Here is a 20,573-nt window from a genome sequence, read left to right as displayed (position 1 = left end):
ACACCTCTGGCCGCATCCATATCTTACAAGAACTTTGTAAGAATCCAATGATATTAGGATGATTCGCTAGTTCACATACTCTCATGTATATCTTCCGACGTTCTAGCAGGTGTCCCTTTACATCTTGCGTCGTAATACCTCGAAATAATGTGAAATCTTTAAACTCTACTATTTTGGACAACACCATCTCTATCGTACCATCCGCTAACGGATCCAATTTCTTACTGATAACAAGATGGGTCATGATATCAAGTATTATACTAGATTTTTCTTCGGTTCATGCAAATCCTCCACAATTGGAGGCAGTCATTGCCTTATGCTGCAATATCAATAAGGTACTTTCATAATTCTATTCTAATTCATAATTAATTTAAAAACAAGTCTGTAATAGTACTGAAATTGCAATACTAAACGAGTGTTCTAAAGCACCAAATCTAATTCAGCTAATCCGCTAATTAAATTAAATTGTTATACAATATCAATGGATTCATACGGAAGTTACCTGTAGATCAGTAGTACGCAATTCGGCAGAGCTTCGCCGTTTTTCTTCTCCTCACCCCTCTCTTTTTTTCTGAATTTTTAGGCTCAAATGACAATGGGAATGGCGGCCAGGGCTTATATGGAGGGGAGGGACCCTGTCGCCTCCCCAACGGGCAACAGGCCCCTGTCGCCCGTTGGGGGGGGGGGGGGCGACAGGCCCCCCTGCATTTTTTTTTGCCCAGGGACCTCCTTGCGAATTTGAAAAAAAAATTACACTTAGGGCCTGTCGCCCTATGGGGGGGCGACCGGAGTTATTTTTGAAATTTTTGAAAACGGATATATATTTTTGAAATTTTGATTTTTTTTAATATAAAAAAAAAAGCGCCCGTGAGGGGTGCACACCGGGGAGGAGAGGGCATCCCTTGGGCTGCACAGCGTGGAGAGCTGTTCACAAGCAATGCGTGGCATGGATCTGCCCGGGGAAGGAGGAAGTGCCCGTGCGACACAATTGTCATTTCCCATTGCTCTGGAACTAAATCGACTAAAGTATTGCTGGCTGTGTCTTAGAGCATATGGACCTGGTTTTCTCATGTCTTTCAGCAGTGATATAATTTTTTGATCTAGCAAAAGCCACCAAATAATAGTGTCCCGTGGCAAATTATGCCTTATTGTTTCCACCTCCTTGATTCCTCCTAGCTCCACTAGATTGCCTGCCGAACTCCCCAAAAGGTAACTCGGCTGCTGGACTGGATGTGTGCAAATGTGTGCTCCCTGCAGGGCGCTGCTCAGATCAACGCACAAGCAATCATTTATTAAAAAAATGCACAAGCAACCTATGATCGAACCATACCTAGCTAGTGCTGGCGCCGAGGAGTCAAGGTGTTCAGGACTTACTTGATCCAAGCTAGTCGCAATGCACAATCATATTCTCCCTAATTTATAGTTTAAATTTTGCTAACCCTCTAATTCTAATTAAAATGGATCGCATGGCATACTTTGATTATTATTCCTGTATAACCCAAAGCATTCCATCCGAAATAGAAAGATCAGTGTAAAATATTAAATCCTTGTTCATTCAAAACTACACGGCATAAACTACGAATTTTACCTACATTGGAACCATAACCTCTCCCTGGCTGCTCTATGATTCACCTGACCTTATAGGTGGTTTATTCTCCTCAATGCTATCCCCAGGCCTGGTCAAACCTGACTCCCGTTCAGCTAATCCGGGAAACTTCAATTTCTTTCATTTCACCTAATGGGAACAAAATAATGGCGTCCTTGCATTGCTATTTGAAACAACGACATGCCCTTTAGTAGTAGTAGCACCAGTTTGACTGGAGTTGATGCCGTCTCCAACGCCAGGGCCTTACATGTAACCACCATGTAGCTTTTGCACTCTCCCCTCTATAAAAAGGCACGGACTATAGGGACTCTGCACACTGCAGCGCAAAGCAATCCTCAAGCTTACAAACACCTACCAATTCCACATATTCCGGCTAGCAGCTTCCTTCACGTGTGTGACGGAACCGCCAAATTAAAACTCTCAATTAAATGTAATGGCCGTCATTTGAACACATCGGACGCATTAACTTAATGACTTAATTTGGCGATCCTTTCTCAGCCCACGTCCCGATCGAAACATCACCGATAGTCTCACGCGAAGGTGAGCGCAGATGGTACAAGCACGACAATTACTTAAAAATACAACAATATACACAAGACTCTACCATAAGTTTTATAAGCCAAGTTTGAATACATACATAATTTATAACTTGACATTGCCGAAACTAAGGTTCGCATAGAGGAAAAGGCCTACATCTACCACAAGTGGACACCGAGGAGTCCCCTAACTAAGTGTCCGGCTCCACAACCTCCCATCCCTCAGCGTCCCGTCGGATGAACTTAACGCAGCAGGGACAGAAGTCTACATCCGTGTGTCCTGAAATAATATTTCAACAAAAGCCCTGAGCAACTAATACTCAGCAAGACTTACCCGACTATGGGTATACATAGCCCACGTATCTAGACATGCAAAGCTTTTGGCTGATGGTTTATTTTGCAGAAAAGCTTCTAAAAGTGGATCCTTATTTTCAATATTTTTGCTCCAGGTTCTATATAGATTAACCATGATCTAATATTTGCATAGACCATCTAGAACAAACATGGTAGAATATTAATCACAAATCAAAATAGAATCAACATATATAATATATTCCATGTTCCCTCTCATATTACTACGATGTGACTCGGTGATCAAAGTGCTCATGTCCGAGAGCGACTGACGGCGAATCGATTCGATTTAACCTTGCAAGGTGGACCTAACCAACACGGCACGCATTTGCCCCGTCGGACGATACAAGCCAACCATTCCCCTCCCCGCCTCGAACTACAGAACCGCCCCACCTACATATAGTCAGCCGGGCTCAACGAGAGACCACCAATAGTAAATACATGCATCCTAATTCTCCGCGACTACCCGACTCGCCCTAAGGGGTAGTGATGAAGTTCTGTACTTTCGATGCGAGGCAGTGCTAGGCTTACCAGTTTCGACTACCTCCTACTCCCGGCATGCGGTTAGTACAATTCGAACATGATCAGTAGGGCCAACAACGGTACGGTCCTTAACCGACACAGACGGAGCTACACTTATCTCCGCCCGGTCTCAAATTCCATTTTTTTCCTTTTCTTCCAATATTAGTAACTCATGTATGGAAACATAAAATAACATATATCTCGCGAGTAACTGGAAATTACTCGACTTCTACCGAACCGTATCTAGTATAGCACAACTATCGTCTGACCTGTACTAGTATAGAACTCACGGTACCTAAGGGTTATGCATCTAAGGTTCCATTCAACTCCTATGACTTTAATGCACAAGAATATATATATATATATATACAATTATAATATTGCATAATTTGAAATAAGGGTTATGCACCGGGGCTTGCCTTCGGGCTGTTGCTCAGAGCTAGGGTCAGACGGGCCTCGGGCCGGGTTCTCACGCCTCTACTCCTGGGCTTGCTCCGGCTGCTCCTGCGGTGTCGCAATCACCTCATACACGACGTCCTCAACTGCGGATGCTACACGAATTCATATGAAATAATTGAGTCCATCACAACTATATAATTACTATACTTCGAATTGAAACGTCCTGCGGACTGTCCGCGCCCAAATGGCGGACCGTCCGCAGTTCAACTCCGCAGACCCACCCGAACCAACAACGCTTCTGGAGAATTTCTAGACCTACTGGCGGACTGTCCGCTCACCATTAGCGGACCGTCCGCAATACACCTTCGCCGATCCACTAGAGTCAACAACGTCTCTGGACAAAATTTCTAATCCTACCGGCGGACTGTCCGGCCCTCCTTGGCGGACCGTCCGCAGTTCACTCTGCCAACCCACCAATGACGACAACGTCTCTGGACAAAATCCTAGACTCTACGTCGGACTGTCCGCTCTCCAATAGCGGTCCGTCCGCAGTTCAATCCTGCGAAACCCACCAGAGACAACATCGTCTCTGGACAAATTTCGAACTCTACGGCAAACTGTCCGCTCTCTAATAGCGGACCGTCCGCAGTTCAATTCTGCGAAACCATCAGAGACAACCACGTCTATGGACAACTTCTACCCTGACCTGCGGACTGTCCGGCCCTCCTAGGCGGACCATCCGCGATTCCTGTCTTCTGACACCGCGCGCCGCCACTAGTGAGACTGACGCGGCAGCGCGGCGCGCCGTTCCCGCCGACGGTGGCCTGACCGACGGCGAGGCTAGCACTACCCCATCTACTGGAAGAGGCGCACACAGGCATGGGTGACGCACGCGAAGACTCAAGCCAAACCTAGTCGGCGACGTGCGGCTTGTGGCGGTAAAAATGACCTCGTCGAGAACGTGCGTGGAAACAACGTGAACGAGGAGTAACGAGGGGAGCACAAGCATTAGCGGCTTACTTACCGTTGATTCAAGCTCTTGGACAAAAGAAATGGTGACCGGGCGATGGAGTTCCACGGTGAGGTCAAATTTGGGCGAAACTCCAACCGGCGGCCGGGGAATCCAGGATTCCCGGCGAGGTGGGGGTTGTGGCTATGGTTTGAGAGGTTGAGGAGGAAGCTAGGGATGTGGTTAAGCTTTGGGTGCGGTGGATTTGAAATCCATGGAGGGAAACTCGCGGATTCGGCCGGCGAACGGGAGGAGCTCACGCTCCGCTCATGGCGTCGAGAGGGAGAGGGAGAGTGAACCGAGAGAGAGAGAGAGAGAGAGAGAGAGAGAGAAAGGAAGAGTGGGCGCGGGTGGGTGGAGGGATGTGCGCGACTTCAATTCGGCGTACGGGGACGGCCAGGGAAAGTCCGATGGCCGGCACGTGGCGGCGACCGACGATCCTCGGTCATGGAGCAGGTGAAACAGAGCGCGTCGTGGACCGTCCGCCGTCCCAAGCGGACTGTCCGCAAGGCAAGGTGTTACAACGTGCAGACTACTTGCATTGCAATGGCGAACCGTGGCTCCGCTGCTCTCACGATCGTGTGCCTCCTTATCATTGCGGTCACCCTGGTGGACGCACTCCCACCGGCATCGCCGATGCACTGCAAGACGGTGTACGGGGTGCAGAAGCGCGAGACCTGCTTCGCCGTGGCGCAGGCTGCGGGGCTGCCCCTAAAGAAGTTCCTCCAGTTCAACCCCAACATCAACTGCAATAACCTCTTCATCGGACAGTGGGTATGCCTTGCCCTCTGTCACGCTTGAGATTGAGAGTTTTCAAAAATGTCCTACAATGGCTTGATACAACACTCTTTCCCTCTCTATATTTATGCCACGAAAAAGAATGTTCGTGCTATAAAATAAGGAGGTCTCTCGTGTGTTTTATCTTTACATTCCTTAGCTGCCAGTGTAATGACAGTGGCTGTCTATGCCACTTTTCTGTTCCTGTATTAATACAGGTGTGTTCTCGAAAATGATTATATATCACCTGTGCCTCGATCATGTTTCTTCCCTGTGTTCTTTATTTTTCATGTATGGCCACACCGCTTATCTCCAAATCGTGAAGGTTACATGGAATGCATGGTGCTCATCAAACTAATGGATAAGGACAGCCCCTACTTTGAAATCCAATTGTGATTTTATCCACGCTTTTGCTCCATCGGACAGCAAGTCCCACCTGCACGCCCGACCTAGGGCACCGGCTGACAGGGGCGGAGCCACATTATGGCCTGTGGGTGCGGCCGCACCCAACAAAAAATTACAATCCCTTATCACATTCATTTTTTTACTATGTTTGCTTGAATATTATATACATGCTATGAAGTGCCGCATCCCCTCTGCTGCTCTCTAGCTCCGCCCCTGCCGGCTGAGCACCATATCTGATGCATGGCCCTCTCCCCGACCGGGAGAACGGAGATTCCGACGGGCTCAGCATACAGACAAAAGTCCCCTGACATAAAAGGTCCACACCCAAAGTCAAGCTATCTCCGATGCGACATTGGACTATCACAGGGGGGGCACTATTTCACCTGCCTGTCCCCACAGAGTGGACAGGGCAGGGAGTGATCGCTTCGGCGCCATCAGCGCACGGCATCACTATGTCTCAAAACCAGGGACACGCCATCGTCAGCAGGCTGATCTGACGAGGTGCCACTCAAATGACCACCATACCGTTCCTCCTTCCGGGATAGCCGGTCGGACTGGCAAAGCACCACGGACAGGGACAACCCGCCCATGATGAGAGATCGAGACGGTGGTCAGTCGTACGCCCTGACTGACAGAGATCACGACTCCGATTGAAGAGAGCAGGTGGCTTCCACCAGAAGGCAAGGCGACTCCGACTAGCGGGGCAGAAGTTTTCTTTCTCACACGACTTCATGGTAGTCATCCTGTAAGTGCCCCCCCTTGAAGCTATAAAAGGAGGGGTCCTTAGTATAGGAACACACATTCTGAAGACTCAGGCCGTGTTTAGTTCGGTAGGGTGTGGACGCAAAAAAATTTTGTGTTTCGAATCTTCCCAATTTGAAGCACTAAATAAAGTCTATTTACAATTTTTTTTGCACAGATGGGTTGTAAATCGCGAGACGAATCTAATGATGCTAATTAATCCATGATTAATCAATAATTAGTGGATGATTACTGTAGCATCACTGTTGCAAATCAAGGATTAAGTAGGCTCATTAGATTCGTCTCGTGATTTACAGCCCATCCATGCAAAAAGTTTTATAAATAGACTTCATTTAGTACTTCAAATTAGCAAGACTCCTTTTCACTTTAATGCGTTTACGGGGTGGAACTAAACACACCCAAGCTCTAGGCACCCTGGTAGACACGCTAGGTTTACTCTTTCCCTCGTGAGCTTGTGTCACACCCGATATATGAGGGAAACCGAAATGCATCTCGTATGTATGCCAGGATCAAGTTTCATACACACGATAGACAAATAAAGTGAAATAACATTGCAGTGCCATACGAAAGAGAGTATAAATAACATTGTTACATGACCAACAGTCTTAATCTTAAACAAATAAATAGCGTCTCAGAGTAAACAGCGGAATCATCGTCTTCACAGGTAGTTGACTGGGAGACATACGCATAGAATTCTTCAAAGTCTTCAGGATACTCCGAACAATTGTTATCTTTGTCTGAACAGTGTTTATGCAAGGGTGAGTACACTTATGGTTGGTACTCAACAAGTGGTAGAGAAACAACTATATTACATGCAAGGCTAAGTCAAGAGTAAGGCTGACATGGTTTGACTGTGATGAGCAATTTTAATTGGGCAAGTTTTATTAGCAAGCATTAACTAAGTGTAAATTTATACCATTAACCCAAGTAAGAGTAGAGTAACAACAATATCATCATAAGTAACCATCAATTGAGATCATCTTCAAGTTTAATTATCATGTGAGGTCCTAGCCGCTCATGACGGTGACATGGCTGATATATCAGTTTTACACTCTGCAGAGTTTGTCCAATTTACTCACAATTCGTGTTCCCCTGTGTCGCCCGGGTTTGCAAGGCCCTTAAATACTTCCTTTGGTGAGTGGCGAGAGGTTCACTACGAGGTCTTTAGAAAGATTCCCTAACTCATGTCAATCCGCTAAGGTTTCAAGCCAAAGCGGACATAACCCTCCCTAATGGTCAGCTCCTTAGCAAATGCCACTACTCCAAGAGAACCAAGCTATACCCCATCGATGCATCACCTCTTGCCCTTTCAGTAAGACTGTCACAAGCTAGAGTCTCTAATTAATTAGCCAAGACCAGAGCCATGTAGTATTGCGGTTCTCCATGTTCCAATTAAAATATATGATCTTACTTAACAACATTAACCAAAGAACATGAAGTAACATGTGTAGCATTTGTATCAAGTATCTCTAACCATGGTCCAAGTATAAGCAACTAGCATAGCTACCCAACATAAATAAAGTACCCAGGTTTTGATCAATGATGGATAAAGTAACTAGGCATATCCTTAATTGGGTTCCCATCATATTATAGACTCATGCATGTAATAAAGTAAATGCGAATAATTTGTGAATAATTTGGGGAAAAAATATGATCAAGGTTTAGCTCCAGCTCAGCTCGGCTCGTCAAAAGCTTGAGCAAGTTCGTTCCAGCTCGCGAGCATGCTACCGTTTAGCTCCAGCTCTGCTATCCTCGATCTGCTCGAACTGCACCACTGGGCGACGAGGAAGCTCCGCCGACCTATGATCGACCCATAACTAGTGCTGGTGCCGAAGAGTCGCAATGCACAATCATAATCTCCCTAATTGATAGTTTAAATTTTGCTAACCAATTCTAATTATAATGGATTGCATGGCATACTTTGATTATTATTCCTGTATAACCCAAAGCGTGGCATCCGAAATAGAAAGATCAACATGTAAAATATTAAATCCTTGTTCATTCAAAACTACACGGCCATAAACTACGAATTTTACTAACATTGGAACCATAACCTCTCCCTGGCTGCTCTATGATTCACTTGATCATGGACAAAAAAAAAGAAAAAAAAGAGAAAGGCCCAGGCGCCCAGCCCTATAGTTGGTTTATTCTCCTCAATGCTATCCCCAGCCCTGGTCAAACCTGACTCCTATTCAGCTAATCCGGCGAAACTTTAACTTCTTTCATTTCACCTAATGGGAACAAAAGAATGGCGTCCTTGCATTGCTACTGGGAACAACGACATGTCCTTAAGTAGTAGTAGCACCAGTTTGACTGGAGCTGATGCCGTCTCCAAGGCCAGGTCCGTACATGTAACCACCATGTAGCTTTTGCACTCTCCCCTCTATAAAAAGGCACGGACTATAGAGACTCTGCACACTGCAGCGCAAAGCAATCCTCAAGCTTACAAACACCTACCAATTCTACATATTCCGACTAGCAGCTTCCTTCACGTGCAGACTACTTGCATTGCAATGGCGAACCGTGGCTCCGCTGCTCTCACGATCGTGTGCCTCCTTATCATTGCGGTCACCCTGGTGGACGCACTCCCACCGGCATCGCCGCTGCACTGCAAGACGGTGTACGGGGTGCAGAAGCGCGAGACGTGCTTCGCCGTGGCGCAGGCTGCGGGGCTGCCCCTGAAGAAGTTCCTCCAGTTCAACCCCAACATCAACTGCAATAACCTCTTCATCGGACAGTGGGTCTGCCTTGCTCTCGGTCACGCTTGAGATTGAGAGTTTCTAAAAATGTCCTACTATGGCGTAGTACAACACTCTCTCCCTCACTATATATATGTCACGAAAAAGAATCTTCGTGCTATAAAATAAGGAGGTCTCTCGTGTGTTTTATCTTTACAGACCTTAGCTGCTAGTGCTAAGGTCGGCTGTCTATGCTACTTTCCTGTTCCTGTAATACATGTGTGTTCTGGGAAATGATTATATGTCACCTTTCCTGTTCCGGTAATACATGTGTGTTCTGGGAAATGATTATATGTCACCTGTGCCTCGATCATGCTTCTTCCCTGTGTTCTTTATTTTTCATGTATGGCTACACCGCTTATCTCCAAATCGTGAAGGTTAAATGAATGCAAGATGCTCGTCAAACTAATGGATAATGGCAGCATGCTATACCTTAGTAGGTGCTCAACTAACGGATAATGCATTTTTAGAGCAGATCAACCACACATCCGTCCCTACAAATAATTTTTAAATTTACTTTAGAAATACATTTAATTACAAAAAAGCAAAAAACATAAAAAGTGAAATTTTTACCATAAGTCTATTGTGACCTATTGAACTAGAAAAAATATTAAAAGTAGATTTCGTTGTACATAGTGATTATGAGTGTGGAAACCACAAAGTAAGTCTTGAGTTGTATCAGAGAGTAGAGTGAGTGAGTCATATATTATGGTTAAACACTCTTAACCATTATATACCCTGAAATATAGTTTGATATTTTTTGTTCAATTCTACATGTCATAATAGGCTTAAGGTAAAAATTCCACATTTTTTTGAAGTGTTTTGCTATTTTTAATAAATTAAACAATTTTTATAATAAATTCAAAAATAATTTGTAGGGGCGGGGGGAGGGGGGCGTCGCCCGCCCCTAAAAATGATTATTACAAATCATCTTCAGAGTTAATATAAAAAAATATCATACTCTATGGAGTCACTAGTGATCGTGTGGTGCGGTGGTAAGGAAGGAGTGCGAGAGGCATGAGGTAGGCTGTTCGAATCCTGATATCTCGACACTACAAGGCTTGTGGTGGTGGTTGGTTGCCTCAAATATTTTTTCTTTTTTATTTTTCAATTTTAGATTTTTTTAACTTTGTGTTTTCTGGACATAGATTTATAGCGGTGGGCCATGACATGACCCGTCCCTAAAAATCATTTTAGGGGCGGGTACATTACCTGCCTACTAGGGGCGGGTGTGAAGTCCGCCCTTAATAATATATTTTTATCCACCCCTACAAATGGTTTTTTGTAGTAGTGCGTTTGTGCCTGTCCCAACTACAGGCGGCGGTTCTACTCTTGCATCGAAGAGCGACCAAGTGCGGCGTCCAAGCCAAGAGGCGGGTTGGCACCCAGCTGTGGGGCAGGCTCCTTTCTTACCGTCCTATTGCATAAGAGAACTACCCCTCCAGGCGTACATGTCTAGTGGCTGCGGCAATTCCTCTTTTCCCCTGCCGGCCGATGGTGACCACATCCAGGGGCAGCTCTTCCCGGCGTGTAGTCCTGGCAGAGGCCCCTCTCTGTTCCGGTGGACTTTTCCCGCTGCTTCCTCCCGGAGACTACGAGCGAGATGCGGCAATGGGGCCTCGTGGGATTCGGCCGAGCCGTTCTAGCACTCGGTGAGGGGTGCGCACCAGGGAGGAGAGGGCATCCGTTGGGCTGCACGGCGGGGAGAGCTGTTCACAAGCAATGCGTGGCATGGATCTGCCCGGGGAAGAAGGAAGGAACGTGGGAGAGGATAGGGTAAACGGACACAATTGTCATTTCCCATTGCTCTGGAACTAAATCGACTAAAGTATTGCTGACTGTGTCTTTAGAGCATATGGACCTGGTTTTCTCATGTCTTTCAGCAGCGATATAATTTTTTGATGGTTTCTAGCAAAAGCCACCAAATAATAGTGTCCCGTGGCAAATTTTGCCTAACTGTTTCCACCTTCTTGATTCCTCCTAGCTCCACTAGATTGCCTGCCGAACTCCAAAAGGTAACTCGGCTGCTGGACTGGATGTGTGCAAATGCGTGTGCTCCCTGCAGGGCGCTGCTCAGATCAACGCACAAGCAACCATTTATTAAAAAAAAACGCACAAGCAACCTATGATCGAACCATAGCTAGTTAGTGCTGGCGCTGAAGAGTCAAGGTGTTCAGGACTTACTTGATCCAAGCTAGTCGCAATGCACAATCATATTCTCCCTAATTTATAGTTTAAATTTTGCTAACCCTCTAATTCTAATTAAAATGGATCGCATGGCATACTTTGATTATTATTCCTGTATAACCCAAAGCGTGCCATCCGAAATAGAAAGATAAGTGAAAAATATTAAATCCTTGTTCATTCAAAACGGCATAAACTACGAATTTTACTTACATTGGAACCATAACCTCTCCCTGGCTGCTCTATGATTCACCTGACCTTATAGGTGGTTTATTCTCCTCAATGCTATCCCCAGGCCTGGTCAAACCTGACTCCCGTTCAGCTAATCCGGCGAAACTTCAACTTCTTTCATTTCACCTAATGGGAACAAAATAATGGCGTCCTTGCATTGCTATTTGAAACAACGACATGTCCTTAAGTAGTAGTAGCACCAGTTTGACTGGAGCTGATGCCGTCTCCAAGGCCAGGGCCTTACAAGTAACCACCATGTAGCTTTGGCACTCTCCCCTCTATAAAAAGGCACGGACTATAGAGACTCTGCACACTGAAGCGCAAAGCAATCCTTAAGCTTACAAACACCTACCAATTCTACATATTCCGACTAGCAGCTTCCTTCACGTGCAGACTACTTGCATTGCAATGGCGAACCGTGGCTCCGCTGCTCTCACGATCGTGTGCCTTATCATTGCGGTCACCCTGGTGGACGCACTCCCACCGGCATCGCCGCTGCACTGCAAGACGGTGTACGGGGTGCAGAAGCGCGAGACGTGCTTCGCCGTGGCGCAGGCTGCAGGGCTGCCCCTAAAGAAGTTCCTCCAATTCAACCCCAACATCAACTGCAATAACCTCTTCATCGGACAGTGGGTCTGCCTTGCCCTCGGGCACACTTGAGATTGAGAGTTTTTAAAAATGTCCTACTATGGCGTGATACAACACTCTCTCCCTCTCTATATATATGCCACGAAAAAGAATGTTTGTGCTATAAAATAAGGAGGTCTCTTGTGTGTTTTATCTTTACATGCTTTAGCTGCCAGTGTAACTAAGGTCGGCTGTCTATGCTACTTTCCTATTCCTGTGTTAATACAGGTGTGTTCTCGAAAATGATTATATATCACCTGTGCCTCGATCATGTTTCTTCCCTGTGTTCTTTATTTTTCATTTATGGCTACACCGCTTATCTCCAAATCGTGAAGGTTACAGGGAATGCATGGTGCTCATCAAACTAATGGATAATGGCAGCATGCTATACCTAAGTAGGTGCTCAACTAACTGATAATGCATTTTTAGAGCGGGTCAACCCCTCACCTGCCCCTGCAAATAATTTTTAAATTTATTTCAGATATCCATTTAATTCAAAAAAATAGCAAAACACATTAAAAAGTGAAATTTGTACCATAAGTCTATCGTGACCTATAGAACTTGAAAAAAGTATTAAAAGTACATTTCGTTGTACATAGTGATTATGACTATGGAAAACGACAAAATAAGTCTTGAGTTGTATGAGAGAGTAGAGTGATTGAGTCATATATTATGGTTTCACACTCTTAACCATTATGTACCCTGAAATATAGTTTTAATATTTTTGTTCAATTCTACATGTCATGATAGGCTTATGGCAAAAATTCCACATTTTTTTGAAGTGTTTTCTATTTTTAATAAATTAAACAATTTTTTATAATAAATTTGAAAATTATTTTTAGGGGCGGGCGGGGGCGTCACCCGCCACTAGAAATGATTAATAAAGATGGGCGACGGCGTCACCCGCATATACAAATCATCTTTAGTTAATACAAAAGAATACCATACTCTCCACCGCCGCAAATCCATGTCCAGAAAACCAAGTTCAAAAATCTAAAACAGCCAAATAAAAAAAAGAAATATTCCAGGCAACTAGCCACCACCACAAGCCTTGTAGTGTCTAGATACCGAGATTCGAACCGCCTATCTCTGGTCTCGCGTACTCCTTCCTCACCAGTGACTCCAATCCCTCCGGCGTCCCTCCGGCGTCCAAGCCAAGAGGCATACAGACAAAAGTCCCCTGACATAAAAGGTTGACACCCAAAGTCAAGCTATCTCCGGTGCGACATTGCACTATCACAGGGGTGCACTATTTCACCTGCCTGTCCCCACAGAGTGGACAGGGCAGGGAGTGATCGCTTCGGCACCCTCAGCGCGCGGCGTCACTATGTCAAAACCAGGGACACGCCATCGTCAGCAGGCTGATCTGACGAGGTGGCACTCGAATGACCACCATACCGTACCTCCTTCCGGGATAGCCGGTCGGACTGGCAAAGCACTACGGACAGGGACAACCCGCCCATGATGAGAGATCGAGGCGGTGGTCAGTCGTACGCCCTGACAGAGATCACGACTCCGATTGAAGAGAGGAGGTGGCTTCGACCAGAAGGCAAGGCGACTCCGACTGGCGGGGCAGAAGTTTTCTTTCTCACACGACTTCATGGTAGTCATCCTGTAAGTGGCCCCCCTTGAAGCTATAAAAGGAGGGGTCCTCAGTATAGGAACACACATTCTGGAGACTCACACACTCAAGCTCTAGGCACCCTGGTAGACACGCAAGGTTTACTCTTTCCATCGTGAGCTTGTGTCACACCCAATATATGAGAATATATGAGGGAAACCGAAATGCATCTCGTATGTATGCCAGGATCAAGTTTTATACACACGATAGACAAATAAAGTGAAATAATATTGCAGTGCCATACGAAAGAGAGTATAAATAATATTATTACATGACCAACAGTCTTAATCATAAACAAATAAATAGCGTCTCAGAGTAAACAGCGGAATCATCGTCTTCACAGGCAGTTGACTGGGAGACATACGCCTTGACTTCTTCAAAGTCTTCAGGATACTCCGAACAATTGTTATCTTTGTCTGAACAATGTTTATGCAAGGGTGAGTACACTTATGGTTGTTGTTCAACAAGTGGTAGGGAAACAACTATATTACATGCAAGGCTAAGTCAAGGGTAAGACTGACATGGTTTGACTGTGATGAGCAATTTTAATTGGGTAAGTTTTGTTAGCAAGCATTAACTAAGTGTATGTTTATACCATTAACCCAAGTAAGAGTAGATTAACAATAGTATCATCATAAGTAACCATCGATTGAGATCATCTTCAAGTTTAATTATCATGTGAGGGTCCTAGCCGCTCGTGACGGTGAGCATGGCTGATATATCAGTTTTACACTCTGCAGAAGTTGTACACTTTACTCACAATTCGTCTTCCCCTGTGTCGCCCGAGTTTGCAAGGCCCTTAAACACTTCCTTTAGTGAGTGGCGAGAGGTTCACTACGAGGCCTTTAAAAAGATTCCCTAACTCATGTCAATCCGCTAAGGTTTCAAGCCAAAGCGGTCATAACCCTCCCTAATGGTCAGCTCCTTAGCAAAGGCCACTACCCCAAGAGAACCGAGCTATACCCCGTCGATGCATTCCCTCTTGCCCTTTCTGTAAGACTGTAACAAGCTAGAGTCTCTAATTAATTAGCCAAGACCAGAGCCATGTAGTATTGTGGTTCTCCATGTTCCAATTAAAATATATGATCTTGCTTAACAACATTAACCATAGAACATGAAGTAACATGTGTAGAATTTGTATCAAGTATCTCTAACTATGGTCCAAGTATAAGCAACTAGCATAGCTACCCAACATAAATAAAGTACCCAGGTTTTGATCAAGGATGGATAAAGTAACTAGGCATATCCTTAATTGGGTTCACATCATATTATAGACTCATGCATGTAATAAAGTAAATGCAAATAATTTGTGAATAATTTGGGAAAAATAAGATCAAGGTCCACTTGCCTTCTTCAAACTGCTGCTGCTTCTCGTCTCCAAAATCTCGCTCGGGCTGCTGCTCGAACTGCGTATCGTTTATCACACACTTACATACAAGCAAACAAATGCAACAAATAAGAAACATTACACCAATCAATATAAACAATACAAAACGACATTATAGAACTGTTGTACGCGTTACAACGATCGCGTGAACGCAAGAATCGCTTAAAACAGAGTTAAAACGAGAAAGTTACGGCCAAAATGAGGTTCTAGGTGTTTATTTGCAAAGGAATTAAAAGAACAGGGGCTCTGGTAAAAAAACCGAGGACCTAAATGTAACTAAATCTAATTCGCAGGTGCTAGCAAGCAAAACTATCAACTAAGGATGGCGGGTAAGATTTTATAAAAGAGCAGGGGTCTAAACAAAAAGAAAAGGACTTTTCATAATTATTTTTGAACTAAGTTGTACTGCGGTTTGATTCCAGAGAAATGCAGGGGCTCTTTTGCAAAAGGGGTTTGGTTGACCAGTATGGTTGGGTTGACTCGATTGGAACAGATCTGGGCCATCAGATCTGGATCGGACGGCCCTGGGGTTAAAGAGGATCGGATTATATCCGATCCGCTAGATCGAGATCCGATAGCGGCCAGGGCGTTGGAGGAAACGCGGCGGCGCAGGGCGCCGACAGTGATCTGCCACGGCGGCGGGGTCGCCGGAGTTCACCGAAAACATTGCTCCGGAGCTGGTTTCGAACACGGCCTCGACTGGGAGCACGAGCAAGACATGGTTAAACAATCTAGTGGCTTAAGAAGGCGAGTCGGCGGCCGGGACGAGGTGCGCGACGGCGAAAGGCAGCACTGGCGGATAGAGACTGCTCCGGAGAGCCATTCCGTGTAAAACCGAGGGGGAAAAGGGAAAAGAAGGGTCCGGCGAGCTTCCTCACCCCACAGCGAAGCTCCAGGGCAGCGATGCCGTCGAGGAGCGGCGTAACGACGGCGGCGGCTCCAAGCTCCGAAGACGGCGGCGCGGCCAGGGTTTGAAGCGGAAACTGGCGGCGACGACTTTGGGATGGGGTCAAGGGAGGTCGCGGCGCATTTTATTGGGGTCTAGGAGGTCTCGGCGTGCGGGCCCAGAGTGCGGGCGGCGATGCACGCGCCATGGCCGGGTCGGGCTCGCACCCGAGCCTGGATCGGCGAGGAAGGCGCGTCTGTCGGCGAGAGAGGGAGAGGGGAGGCGCAATGTGGGTCGCGCGCAGAAAACGGGCCGCGAATGGTGTTTGGGCCGGCGGAAAAGAAACTGGGCTGCGCGGAAAAAAGAGAAAGAAAAGGGGAAGAAGAGAGGGAAAAGAAGAGTGGGCCGGGCCGGAAGCCAGGGAGGAAAAAGAGAAAGCTTTTGCCATTTTATTAAAGAGACAAACACAATCAATTTGAATTCAAATTCATAGAACTCAACTTCAAATTGAACTACAAACAATAAAATGATGCAAAGACAGCATGAGATGCACAAAGCCTATTTGACCTTATATTTTTTTTATGGCTAAATAAATTATTTAAATTTATGATAAATGCTCTAAAGACAAGATAAATTGAATAAAACCTTAACGAGCCTATAATTATTTCAATTAAATTTATTTGAACTCCTAAATTGAAAATTAGGGTTTTACAACTTGTAACTTCCCAACTCTCTTGAGCACTGGGGCTCGAGCAGTACAGCAGATCATCACCCGACTAAACGTAGGGCATTCAAATCTGAACCAGTATAAACCTCAAGTCATTGTATGCTAGGCCATATCCCATCATAGCGTGTGACACACGCTAACGAGTAGGATTAGTAGTCGACCATTTCCAAAACCGACACTACATATGTGGGCTAAGCCTATTTTAACATCTCAAATTAAAATGGATAGCAAAATCACTTTTGAGCTATCAAACACACATAGAATTACAAAATCTGATTTATTGGTACAAAACACACAAAACAAAACGTCATGTATGTTTATCTCTTCTGCCTGTTCCTGCCTAGCATCTTATCCTCAACCAAACTCTTCTAACTACTTGCTCCTTCCAGGAGAATGAAAAGCACAAGTCTCAAAATATTATCAGCCGGTGATATTTGCAATTGAAACTACTAATGCTATGGTTAAACATTCAACACTATATAGTTGGTAATTATAGTTATCTAGCAAAGATCTCTCCAGTGTAGCTTTATCAGTAACAGGAAGCAAGCAAAACTTACCAAGCTAATTAGCTATGAGCTAAACACAGGAGCAAGCTAAACATATACTCAGCAACGTGCATTCAAGGAGACAAGCACAGAATAGGGACAAGCTACAGATCACACATGGATTATCACGAATAAACAAACGATATGCAACCTACTATAGCATGAAAGTGACGCGCAAATCAAAAGGCTTGAGTTAATCAAAAGGCTTGAGTTTGATAGGAACATTGCAGGAGTAGATTAAATAGCAGCTACCTTGTTTTTGCCGGTACAAAGTAATCACAAACTGAAAGATAGGTGGGTGAGCTACTGGAACAGATAAACAAATAAACAGCTGCTATGCAAGATTATTCAAGGAACTCATTTCTATAGCATGAAAGCAACCGTTCATATAACTTGTCTGCCAAAAAACCTTGCTACTCCAGTTGCTTACCTGCAAGAGTTGTGGCTTCTACTGTCGATCGAGCTACTAGTTCTTGTTGACAGCCAAATTTGGCACCTGCTGAGGTCGACCGGTCTGACCGGTCGGGCCGACCGGTCAGACCGGTCTGGTCTGTACAGTCCGAGTAGAATTAGGGTTTTCGCTGTGTTGATCGTTTTGACGATCGTCGCGCGTTCTAGCGCATTCGAGTGCGTTGGCGCAATTCTGTGTCAACACACTTTTTGGCGACTCCGCTGGGGAAAGATTAATCTGGTTTTAAAACCGATCTAATCTACTCCTTGAAGAAGATGGGCTCTTCAGAGATCGACAAGGAAAACATCATCACGGCTACAATGGAGGAGCTCACCGAAGAAGAGCGCAAGGCCTACCTTCTTGTGGAGGAGCACGTCAAGGCACAATTCTTGAAGGGCTTCAAGAAGGATCGTGGTGGCCTCGTCAAGAGAGTGGAAGAGTTCGTACTGCCATCTCTCAAGCTTAGCAAGGATAAGGTTGAAGAGATCTCCAATGTAAGCCTCTCTCCCTCTGATATGTTTCATAGAATGTCATCCATGATGGATTAAAAGATTGTTGCTGCACAAGCCGCTACGGGTGATATTTTAATTAAATTGAGTAGTGATGTTGATGCGCTTAAAGGTAAACAACCCATGTCAGATCCTAACTCATCAGATCCGAGTTCGGCTACCCCTGAGTTCACATCTGAACCACTCTATGGTATGCCGCCGAACTCGTTCTCAGGGCAAACCCCGCCACCGTCGACCGTGCACACAGCACCGGTCGGACCGGTCCCACAGACCGGTCAGACCGGTATGACCGGTCAGACCGGTTACTCAGTGCCGTCGCCGACGCCTCTCGAGACAATTCCTGGTTCGGCTGCCCCTAGCCGAACTAATGAGTTGTCGCTGTATACGCCGCCTCGCACTACTACTGTAGCGGGAGGGCCACGAGGATCTGGACCTAACCAAGGACCGATCCCAACTTCTTCACAGATGATGGTGCATGGAAACCCTAATGCACATCGTTTTTCTGAGTTTTATACCAGCCAGCACTATCAGGCCGATCTTATTAAGTTCAAAGAAGATCTGGCCAATGCGATTAAGAGTAAGCTTGGGGTGGATATGGGTACTACACGTTTATATCAAAAACCTTATCCCGCTGAGTTTGATTTTACTCCTTTTCCTGCTGGTTGGCGTATTCCTGAGTTTACTAAATTTAATGGTGATGATTCTCGTACAACTTGGGAACACGTTAGTCAATATGTCTTGCAATTAGGAAAAGCCGGTTTCAATGATGCTTTGTGTGTGCGTTTATTTTCTTTATCTTTGACTGGAACGACTTTCTCTTGGTTTTCCTCGCTTGCTCCTAATTCTATTCGCAATTGGGCTCAGTTGGAGTATAAGTTTCATGATCACTTTTTTAGTGGGGAAACCGAAGCGAAATTGTTAGACTTAACATCGATTAAGCAAGGACGTGATGAATCTTCTTCAGATTATTTCAAAAGATTTAAAGAAATTAAAAATCAGTGTTTTAGTTTGACGATTTCTGAAAAAGATTTGGCGGATTTGGCGTTTAATGGTTTACGTTCTTATTTGAAAGATAAACTCGAGGGCTTTGAATATCATACTGTGAATTTCTTGCAAGTCAAAGTCATGGGTTTAGAGTTTAAGCTTAAAAATGCCAAAGATACTTTCAAGCCTCATCGGTCCAACACGCACATTATCGATCGTGATTCGGATAGTTCGGACGATGAGAATAAAGAAGTATATGCTGCTGAATTTGTTTGGCCATCGAAGGCCAAACCCGGTTCAGTTCCGTCTCTCAAACCGATTCAAAAGAATCGGCAAGAGGAGCTGAAATTTACTTTTGATGTTTCTAAATGCGATCGGATTTTTGATGAATTACTTAAAAATGGTAATATCCGATTGTCACATGCTATTCCATCTCCCGACGAGCTCAAGCGACATGCATATTGTAAGTGGCATAACTCTACATCTCATGCTACTACTGATTGTAATGTTTTTCGTCGACAGGTATAATCGGCCATTAATGAAGGACGATTGGTACTTTCTGAGATGAAAATTGATAAAGCTCATTTCCCTGTTCATACACTGGAATTGAACAATCCGAAGGTGCTCATTCGGCCGGAACAAGCCGAAGGAGCTAAGGGGAAGCAGGTTGTCATCAGTGATCCAAGACCGATGAATACAAGTGACAAAATTCTTGCCCGGGAAGTTATCAAGGAGAAGACTGATGATGGCAAGGATACTCTGAAGATCATTATCAGAAATCCCAGACTTGGGGGGCAAGGAAGGTCTCCATCAGAAAATCGGTCTGCTGATCAGGCACGACCGGTCAGACCGGTGTCTCCTACCGGTCAGACCGGTCCGACCGGTCAGACCGGTTCCTCCAACCGGTCAGACCGCCCTGGTGACCGTCCCCGGACTTTCAAGCCAAAACATCCGGAAGTGGGTACTTGAAAGACCAATGAGGTGAAGGTGCAGGGAAGAGCAACTAATCAGAAGCCCACCTTCAACCAGTTGCTGAACAAGTACACAAAGGCCATTCAAAACGATCGGCCACTAAAAAAGAGACCGCGATCACCACCACGCCAAGATCGTCCAGCGTCCCTGAGGAGGGAGTTCAGCAGGCGCAGAGGTGATGTTGTCACATTGTATCCTCCTCATAAGATGTATGCTACCATGCCATGGATGCCACCGGCGTCAAATGCAACAAATCCGGTGTGGGAGCATGAAGGGATTTGGATGCAGTGTTTTCCGGTCAGACCGCTCTGACCAATCGGTCAGACCGGTCGAGCCCAGTACAG

General features: G+C 45.4%; 1 protein-coding gene across 1 annotated transcript; it reads left to right on the top strand.

The window, feature by feature from the left end:
• The first annotated feature begins 4,870 nt into the window (after window positions 1-4,870).
• On the top strand, window positions 4,871-9,135 carry LOC120675008 (lysM domain-containing protein ARB_03438-like). The gene is made up of 2 exons (XM_039956098.1): window positions 4,871-5,197; window positions 8,866-9,135. The coding sequence occupies exons 1-2, from the start codon at window positions 4,871-4,873 to the stop codon at window positions 9,133-9,135; spliced, it is 597 nt and encodes a 198-aa protein (XP_039812032.1).
• Window positions 9,136-20,573: the final 11,438 nt, after the last annotated feature.

Source organism: Panicum virgatum, chromosome 5N, assembly GCF_016808335.1.
Source record: "Panicum virgatum strain AP13 chromosome 5N, P.virgatum_v5, whole genome shotgun sequence".
NCBI lineage: Eukaryota > Viridiplantae > Streptophyta > Magnoliopsida > Poales > Poaceae > Panicum > Panicum virgatum.
Note: the sequence above shows the minus strand (reverse complement) of the source record. Positions and strands in the feature narration are given on the sequence as shown.

Bases quoted from the DNA above. Each gene is read 5' to 3' on its own strand.
- LOC120675008 (XM_039956098.1), top strand. From the start codon at position 4,871: ATGGAGCAGGTGAAACAGAGCGCGTCGTGGACCGTCCGCCGTCCCAAG. The intron at 5,198-8,865 runs GTATGCCTTGCC...CTTCACGTGCAG, and splicing joins ACCTCTTCATCGGACAGTGG to ACTACTTGCATTGCAATGGC.